Source organism: Chionomys nivalis, chromosome 10, assembly GCF_950005125.1.
Source record: "Chionomys nivalis chromosome 10, mChiNiv1.1, whole genome shotgun sequence".
NCBI classification, from domain to species: Eukaryota; Metazoa; Chordata; class Mammalia; order Rodentia; family Cricetidae; genus Chionomys; species Chionomys nivalis.
In genome coordinates, this window is record NC_080095.1 from 6493229 (window position 1) to 6503111 (window position 9883).

Sequence of the window (9883 nt, forward strand, 5' to 3'; positions counted from 1 at the left end):
ATATGTCACCCTCGATGTAACAGCCATCTTGCCTTTAGTGATCCCAGCAAGCATGCCAGTGAAGCAGAATACTCCTTGTTGGCATGGTTATAAGAGTTATAAGAGTATGATGTGTTAGTATGAGCATAGGCATGTAGGAGCTTGAAGGAGGGAAGGGTTGTGTCCAGACTGAGATGGGAGCTTCTAGGGAAAGTGTTATGTGGTTCTTTGAGTGAGAATGGTCCCTATAGGCTCATATACTTGAATGCTTATACACCAACGAGGAGAACTGTTGGAGCAAGTGTGTCACTGGGGATGGGCTCCGAGATTACCTCTGCCTGCTCTCTGTGGATCAGGATGTAAAGATCTCAACTCCAGCTCTAGTATCATGCCTGCCTGCTTCCTGCCGTGACCATGCACTACCCCTTTAAACTGTCAGCAAGCCCCCAATTACATTTTTCCTTTTATAAGAGTTGGCTTGGTCATGGTTTCTCCTGACAGCAATAGAACACTGACTAGGACATGATATTGGATTGATCATCAAAAGCTTGGCAATCGAGCATGACATGGCTCTAAGGCAAAGATACCTGTGTGTAGACATACATTGAGAAAGATGGGGTGAGCTGGTGGCTGACCTTGACATGCCTGTCGCTGTGCTGGCAGTCTAGACAGTGTCTTGGAGGTGACTAAAGAAGTGGAATGTCATTTTTGAGATGTAGGATAATCAACTTGGAAAAATTTGAGTTTGAAGTTGCAGAAACTGGAGTCAAGGAGACCAGTTAGGAGGCCGATATAATGACCTGTATGAAAACCAGCATAGCTGTGGAGAACTGGATGTGAGCTCAAGAATAGGATTGGAAATCAGTTGATGATGGAAGCAGTGAGAAGGAGGAATCTCAGCTGGTTTGACTACTGGGTAGTGCAGCTGGGGGGAGATGTTTGTATGTCATGTGTGTAAGTGTCTTGCCTGCCTAGATATATGTGCACCACATGTATGTCTGGGCCGCCAGAGGTGAGAAGAGAGCATCAGATCTTCTGGAGCTAGAGTTTCTGACAGTTGGGAGCTGCTATCTGAGTTTTGGGAACAAAATCCAGCTCTTTAAGAGCAGCAAATGCTCTTAATTGCTGAGCCATTTCCCAGCTCCAAATAGAGCTGCTTTTTGTTTTTCTTTGTTTTCTTTTAAGAAAAGAAAATCTCTTACTCTAGGAACAAAAAGGGAAGTTAAGTTAGATAATAAGGTTTTGAGCTAATGCTGACAACCAGTAGGCCAGGTTCTCAGGCCTTTCCTATAAGCCTGTGACTCAAGCCTTGTGCAATCATAGACACACGGGGCTTGCCTGAGTTAGAATTGAGACCCTTGCACAGTACTCTGGAATTCACTGCCCCTTGAGTGTGAGGAAAATAAAGTTTCACTCCCAGTTAAGGGAAAATGGGTACTTGGAAGAACATGAAGCCTCAAGCTAGATGTGTATGGGAACTTGCAAGCATTAGAGTCCCTGGAAGCTTGAGATAAAGATACAAGAACAGCTGCCTGGTAGAAAGCTGGGAGTTATGGGATTTCCACAAGCCTTCTTCAAAAGATGAGTTCACAAACTTCATAGGAACCAGAAGCACGAGGAAGCACACTAGGAGCTGTCATCAAGTGGGGTTCACCAGTCAGCTACTAATCACCGTGTCATCAAGTGGGGTTCACCAGTCAGCTACTAATCACCGTGTCATCAAGTGGGGTTCACCAGTCAGCTACTAATCACCGTGTCATCAAGTGGGGTTCACCAGTCAGCTACTAATCACCGTGTCATCAAGTGGGGTTCACCAGTCAGCTACTAATCACCGTGTCATCAAGTGGGGTTCACCAGTCAGCTACTAATCACCGTGTCTCGGCATCAGACCTGCTGGCAGCTGTGCAATACAGTTTTCAAAGCAGTGCTGTAATTTCCAGATTTCAACCAGTGAGTGATTCAATGATAGATTCAACATAGTTGATGAAAGAATCAGGAAACAGAGTGATGGGTCTGCAGAAATGATCAAGCGTGCAATACTTGAAAAAGAAATAGGAAGCAGAGTCGTAGCTGGAATCATGGAAGAAGTGTGATACACCCGTTCCTCACTGGATGATATATGGCAGTGCTAAGTGAGTGTAAGGTATTGCCATCATCCACGTTTTGCAAAAGCCATGTGTTCATCTCTGCTGTTTATTTTACAGTCTTTCCCATAAAGAGAGTGAATTCTGGGGGTCCACACAAACACTAAGTGTCAAATTTCTGCCTTCGGATCCTAATCACTTTGTTGTCGGCACTGACATGGTTAGTAGTGTTTTACGTTTCCTGCTTTCCACTTAGCCTTACCTGATAGATGTCTTTATGTCAGACTAGCTTACTATTCTGAATTATGTTATGAATGTAGTTTTGTCCAGTCTTACTTCTAATACTTTTCTTTGGCCATTCTTGGTATTCTTTATTTAATAATTAGGGACTTATAAGCCACAGTACCAGACAAGATTGGAGAGTATCTCCCAAGGTGTTCAGACCTCAGCAACATGGTATCAGACCAATAAAAGTTAATGTGATCGATTTTTCACCATTTGAAGAAACCGTATTCTTGGTAAGAAAGTCATTTTTCATTGATATTAGGTGCCTATTGGACCCTCATAATATTGTAATCTAGCAGAACAATTTAGAAAGTGTTGGTCTCTTAGTAGTCTACAAATTTTTATCATTTATTGGGCTTCAGCAATCTAAAAAGGAGACATGGGATATTATTAACAGAAAACTAAATCAAATTAACTCAGAAATTTAACTCTCTTAAGAAATACTTTGTTCAGTTGCAAAGTACTTAGAATTTAACAGGAAGATACCTATGGTCAGCCAGCTCTCCTGGTAAGTAATCCAGTCCTGAGCGTTAACCCTCTTCTACAGAACAGACATCTGTCACTTATGAGAGCCACAGGCCTCTCACCTCATTACCTCCTGCTGGATTCTGTTCTTAAATGTCACACTGCCTCTCAACACTGTCACTCTGAGGACTTAAGTCTCTAGCGCAGGAATCAGTGGGGACAAACTTCATTCGGACTGTAGCAGTGGTTTGCCATCTGCCTGGCTGAGCGTGCAATCCCAGAGTCGACAGAGCCTTTAAGACCTCTTGAAGAGAAGCCAGTTTTCAGTTCTCAAGACTTTGTGTATTCGAGTCAGAAGTTGCACACTCAGACATGGTGCTCAGAGATTATTTGGCTTAGTTCTTGCCCCTGTATCCCATATGATTGTGTTACTTATCTGAAATTAGGGTTTAAATGTGTTTCTATATGTATTTTATTTTAGGATTTGATTTCTCTTGTTGACATTTGAGTTGAATACACACACACATTTTTTTTTTAAATTTTATGCAAGTACATCTTTTTTTGAGTATGAGAAAGGATTAAAGAGTAAGGAAGAATTAATCCTCTCTTTATAGGCTAATAATTTGGTCTTTCATTAAACCAGCCGAGTTTTGTTTTATGAAAATTTCAATCCCAAGGGAACACATAGCCATACTGTCAGTATAAATAGAGCTGCTTAAAGGTGACATTCTTTCTGTGGAGCTCGCCCCAGCATCCTGGGCTGGTGTCAGCTTCTAGGGTGAGGGCTTTTTGTAGGATAGGTTTCATGTCTTTTTATTCAGAAAACAAAAGCAAACCAAAATGATATTTTACAAACGGGGCAAGCGTTATAACACTCTGAGAAAATTTCCTGACTATTGAGATTTAATTTAAAAAGAAAGAAAAATAGGGTTTCTGTACCACAATTGCAGGCTGGCTGCTCAGATGGAAGCATCAGATTGCACCAGCTGACGTCCGAGAGGCCTTTCATGCAGTGGGACAGCAGCACCAGTGGCCACTCTGTCACTAGCCTGCAGTGGTCCCCGACCAGGCCTGCTGTGTTCCTGGTCCAGGATGATGCATCCAGGATCTATATCTGGGACCTTCTTGAGAATGACTTGGGTCCTGTGGCTCAACAGTCCATCTCTCCAGACAGGTGAGTACAAGGCCCATCACCCTCATCTCTTCATCTCTGGTCTTTGTGTGTGTGTGTGTGTGTGTGTGTGTGGTGTTTGAGTAGGCGTGGCCCCCACAGTCTCATGTGTTTCAATGCCTGGCCCAGAAGGATTGGGGCTATTAGAAGGAATGGCTTTGCTGGATTAGACGTGGCCCTGTTGGAGAAAGTGTGTCACTGTGGGAGGAAGTGTGTCACTGTGGGAGGAAGCGTGTCACTGTGGAGGCAGGCTTTGAGATCTTATGTTCAAGCTAAGGCTAGTATGACACAGAGTTCACTTCCTGTTGCTGTGGGTCAAGATATAGAACCCTCAGCTCCTTCCCCAGCACCATGTCTGCCTGTGCACTGCCATGTGTCCCATGATGACAATGAACTGAACCTCTGCAACTGTAAACTAGCCCCAATTAAATATATAAGGGTTGCTGTAGTCATGGTGTCTCTTCACAGCAATACAACCCTAGCTAAGACAGCTGAGTTGGTCAAATTTGAATAAAATCCTCTGTGTCATAAGGATGTCCACTTATGAGTGAACATGCCACAGACACTTATTCTCTGCACTCTGTCTGGTCTTTCTTAAATCACAGTTTTAAGTTTAAATTCAATACTACATTTACATATTATATAGTCAAAAGTACTTTTTAAAGACTGCTGTGGGAAGTCTTACAGCCAGTGGTTTCCCGTCCACTGGGGCGTGGCCTCTTGTACTGTATATGCCGATGTAGAGCTTGTGTCCGGCCTCTTTTCCGGCTGCTCTTTCTGCTTTCTGGATTTGGTTTCTGTTCTCCATTCAAGCAGAGGATTCTGATTTGTGAGTTTACCCCTAAATAAATAGCCATCTATTTCTCAGTTCTGAGCTAGTGTGGGGTTTCTTTTAAGTGTCCTTCCACAGAAGGTAGTTTTAGTTAGAAGCCAAATAAAAAGATGCCCAGAGCTCCTATATGCCCTTCTCAGATGCGCAGCCACTTTGCTGCCCACACCCGCACCCTGGACCCTGCTGCTGTTGTTCCATACTGACCCATGGTGGTCATCCCATTCCCCTTTCCATCAGCCTCTCTCCTAGTCTCACTTAGGCAGCACTATGAAACTCTCTACAGTGCAGTTGTCTTATATTTAGCCTCAGAAAGCACAGTGGATGGAGAGTAGTGGAATAGTCTCCCAGCATTATCGTTCAGGAAGAACCATTTTCTGGGAGTGTCGTGCAGATTCAGCGTAAGTTTGAGTAGTCTACATCTTACTCCTAGTTTCTCAGAGGACAGAACATACGAGACCTAAGTCGTGGAGTCTCTGTTCTTGTCAGGCCCTCCAGCTCTCTGCACCTGAGTCACACCAGTCCCCAGGCAGCCTTTCCACACGCACGTGAAAGAACCCTGCTGACGCGAATTGCCACCCATACTACTTTGTTTAAAAGCTGTTTAAAGCATTTGTTTATTTATATTTATTTATTTGTGTGTATGTGCACACACAAGCGTATATGCTATTTGCTCATGTGGCGTTCAGAGGACAACTTGATTCTTTCCTTTCACCATGTAAGATCCAGGAATAGAATTTAGGTTTTCGGACTTGGTAGCAAGTGCCTTTACTGGCTGAGCCATCTTGCTGGCCCATTGCTTTGAAATAATTCTCTGCCTTTTATTGCTTTATTTCAAAGTAGCAGTATTTATAGAAGATTTCATTTGGAAGAGTTCTCTCTTGATCCCAATTTGTTTAGTCTATATTTTGTTCTTTGAATTTTATAAATATATATATTCTGTATATGCCAGGGTCTTGGGGTTTTTACTTTTTTTATTGAAAATAGATTTTTTTTTCCATGAAATCTGTTCTGATTACAATTTTCCCTACCCCAGCTCCTCTCAAATTTGACAAATTTCTGGATTCACCCAAATCCACACTCTTTCTTTTTTCTCTCTCATTAGAATACAAAAGGCAATAATAATAATAATAATGATAATAGTAATGATAATAAACAGTAAGATAGAAACAAATCAGACAAACGGAAAAAGCACAAGAAATGAACAGATAGTGAGACACATTCTCACATACAGAAAATCCATAAGACATAATGTATAGGCAAAAGATCGATAAGATTTAAAAAAAAGTCTAGACAAAGCATTGTGAGATGAAAACTTGAAAAATACCATTGAGCTTGCTTCGTGTTGACTGTCTACTGCTGGGCATGGGGCTAATCTTAAGTGTGGCTTATGTGCTCAGTACAGCTCTGCTGGAGAAAACATTTTCCCATTGTGAGTGGTTATCAACTGGAGATAGATTCTGGCTTAGGGGTGGGGCCTTGTGTCTACTTCCTCTTTTAGCGCTGGAACTTCTCTGGCTTAGACCTGAGGAGGGCTTGTGTGTGCTGCCACCGTCTCTGTAGTTCATGTGTTTCAGCCATGCTGTGCCCTGAAGGCCTTGTTTCCCTGGTGTCCACCATACCCACTGGCTCTTCCAACTGTTCTGCCTCTTCTTCCCCAGGTTTCTCTGAGCCCTGAGGGATGGATTTGATGGAGACATCCGTTTAGGACTGAGTGTTCCAAAGTCTCTTACTCTTTACACATTGTCCAATCATGAGTCTCTGTATTTGTTCCCATATACTGCAAAAGGAAGCTTCTCTGATTAGGGCCGAGCAATACACTGATCTGTGGATGTAGCAGAATGTCTTTAGAATTTTTAATTGCTACATTCCTTTAGCGGAACAGTAGTATTTGGCTTTTCCCTAATATCTGGCCTGTCTAGTTTCAGGTTCCTGGCCTTTTGAGCAGTGGGAGGGATGGGCTCCCTTTCACAGAGTGAGTCTCAATTCCAGTCATGTAGTGGTTGGTCACTCCTGCAACTTTTGTGCCACTATTGCACCAGTGAATCTTTCAGGCAGGTCACCATTATAGACCACAAGGTGTGTAGCTGGGTTGATGTTTACATTTCTCCTCTGGTAGTGTGCAGAGTACCTTCCAATACTGTGCACATTAAAAGGCTCTAGGTGGGTACCAGCTTGACTTTTCCATGTCTAGTGAGTTATGTAACTGTTGTCTTTAGCAGTAGGGCCTTGCTGTCAGTTTATGGAGAGCAACCAATAGCCTTAGCAATAGCCTGGATTGTTTGGGGGTTATCATGGGGTCCCTTTGGCCAACAGCTCAATTAGATGTAACCCATTCCTGGCATTGGAGGTTGAATTTGGTGACAAGAGATGTCTGGTTAGGGCTTTGTTTCCTCCTTTATTTGGTGATTGCAATTTACTTATTTATTTATTTATTTATTTATTTATTTATTTATTTGGTTTTTCGAGACAGGGTTTCTCTGTGGCTTTGGAGCCTGTCCTGGAACTAGCTCTGTAGACCAGGCTGGTCTCGAACTCACAGAGATCCGCCTGCCTCTGCCTCCCGAGTGCTGGAATTAAAGGCGTGCGCCACCATCGCCCGGCTCAATTTATATTTCTTTCACACATGTATGTTCTTAGAAGTTTCTACTGTACTAGGTTTTTATGTTACTGTGATTCTACAAATGGCCCTTAGCTTTAGCTGTCCTTCCCCATATTTCCTCCCTTATCCCTTCTTCCCTCCTTTGTTGGTCAGTTCAGCTGAAGTTTAGGACAACAGAGGAATAAATTACATTGCTTTTTGAAAATGAGAGAGAATAAAAGCGACCAAAAGCAGGTAAATTCTGATAGAATGTAATGGATATATTGACAAGCTCTGAAGACGTGGTAGGTAGATTGGTATTGCGCTAATTAAATATCTGTCACGAGCACTGGCTGTAGTGGCATGCGTGCAGTCCCGGCACTTGAATCTGAAACAGGAGGTTTGCAGGTTTGAGGCTAGCCGGGCTCATGGGGAATTCCTAACTAAATATATCAAGATCTGAGCACAGTGGCTCATGCCCATCATCCCAGTGCATGGATGACTGAGGTGGAAGGAGGGTCACTAAACTCAGGGATTAGACAGCAGTCTGTGCATCATAGTGAGGCTCTGAAAAGAAACTTAAAAATCAGCCAGTCGATTGCTCCAGCCATAGGAGTACATTTTACATCTGTAGTTTTCCAAGAGGAGCCCCAGGGAGGCCATGGCAGAAGGACTGGGCACTTTCTGCTGGTAATAGGAAGGTCTGTGTGGGGACAGGGTTCCCTTCAGATTGGATTTCTGAGACTGACTGCTGGAGGAGGTAAGGGTGGACCTGGACGCATATCCTCAGCATGGCAGGGACAGCGGCAAGGAGAGGACACACAGGCTTCTCCCTAGAGCACACAGTGGGGTGGGTGCTGCTCACAGGAGCTCCTTGCTGTAGAGGGTCGGGGCTCAGGGACAGGCCTCAGCTGAGAGCAGATTGTGGGCCTTGACAGTTATTCAACTGTGGTTGAGATTGGTGGCCTGAGATACTGAGAAACCCCCACCCTGGGGATCCTCTCACTGCCTGTGTTATTGGAGGGCCTGCTGAGGCACTTTGAAGGCCCCGCTGTTAGGTATTCACTCCTGAAGGTAGGGAGGGCCATCAGGTGGGGAATGTCACTTCTGTGGGTGGGGAGGTGTCTGCAGATATACATCCTTTGAGATGTCTTCCTGGATCTGCCCATCAGCAGATCCCTGAGATGCAGAAATTTTCATATAGTTATTTCTGTTGTAGTATTTTGTCTTAACATTTTTTTAGCTTCTCTTCTATTCCACACTTCCCTTGAATACAGATATTTGGAGAGACTCTGGTAGCAAGAAGTTACACACTTATGTACTGACTTCCTAATTCATGTTCTTTCTCACCTGTAGGCTTGTGGCCATGACCATCATGGGGGATCCCGAGAAGGTCAATGGTAGCTTTATGGCCCTAGTGTTGGCCAGGGCCTCTGGCACAGTCGACATCCAGTACCTAAAGAGGCGGTGGACCTCCCCAGCCGCGGATGAGCACAGCCAGCTGCACGTGCTTCTTCACAAGTGAAGACTTAGTGTCAGGAGGATGACGAGTACCTAAGACTTGATTACAAGATGGATCCTTTGACTCTGTGTTGATGTGATTTGTGTACATAGGATATGTATATTCTGTACATAATTTATTTTAGAAGAACGGTACTTTGGTATTCCCAGAAATAAATCACTATTTTTAATGGAACAATGAACATTTTAGTGTATACTGAACTTCAAAGGAAATACTGAGTGATGTCCAGAAAGCTCGACTAAGAGCATTTGCAGTTATTTTTGGAACAATTTAAAAATACTGTCACAATTATATTACTGGATTTTAAACAGCCTGTCCTGAAAATGTACTTTAATAATTAGAATATTTTCTTAGCTATGCATAAAATAATGAACATATATCTAACGTAAAGAAACAAAACAAAACCAAAACAACTGCTCACATTGGAGATGACCTCCACCAGCCTTGTGTTTTTAAAGTTTTCTCTAACACCAACTTTTGGTGTGATTTAAGTGGCACTCATACAATTGAGTCAGACATTTTTATATTTTAAAGTGTGCTTCCTCATGAAAACCATCTTCATATAGAAATAATACAAGTGGGGGGCTGGAGAGATGGCTCAGAGGTTAAGAGCATTGCCTGCTCTTCCAAAGGTCCTGAGTTCAAGTCCCAGCAACCACATGGTGGCTCACAACCATCTATAATGAGATTTGGTGCCCTCTTCTGGCATGTATGTATACACAATAAATAAATAAATAAAGTTTAAAAAAAAAAGAAATAATACAAGTGAATAAATTTTCTTGAATATGGAGCAATAGGAGAGGCATCAGTGCATAAGGTGCTGTTTTAACAATTTGTAAGTGCCAGAAACTGGTTGGAGAGTCTAGAAGTCCAAAGTTCTACCTGCAAGGTGGCACCATGCAGCCGTGTCTTACTTGGCAGAAGGCAAAGGACAGACAGAGGGTGCTAACACGCTCCCTTCCTCCTC

At 43.1% G+C, this 9883-nt stretch overlaps 1 protein-coding gene across 2 annotated transcripts in view; it reads left to right on the plus strand.

Moving 5' to 3' along the window:
- Dync2i1 (dynein 2 intermediate chain 1) overlaps positions 1-9606 on the plus strand; it is a 56423-nt gene extending 46817 nt beyond the window's left edge. For both annotated transcript variants that reach the window (XM_057782812.1, XM_057782813.1), the window contains 4 exons: positions 2184-2283; positions 2450-2581; positions 3764-3987; positions 8751-9606. In XM_057782812.1, the coding sequence (XP_057638795.1) occupies positions 2184-2283; positions 2450-2581; positions 3764-3987; positions 8751-8919 (625 nt within the window). In that variant the 3' untranslated portion in view covers positions 8920-9606. The remainder of the gene's footprint in view (positions 1-2183; positions 2284-2449; positions 2582-3763; positions 3988-8750) is intronic.
- Positions 9607-9883: the final 277 nt, after the last annotated feature.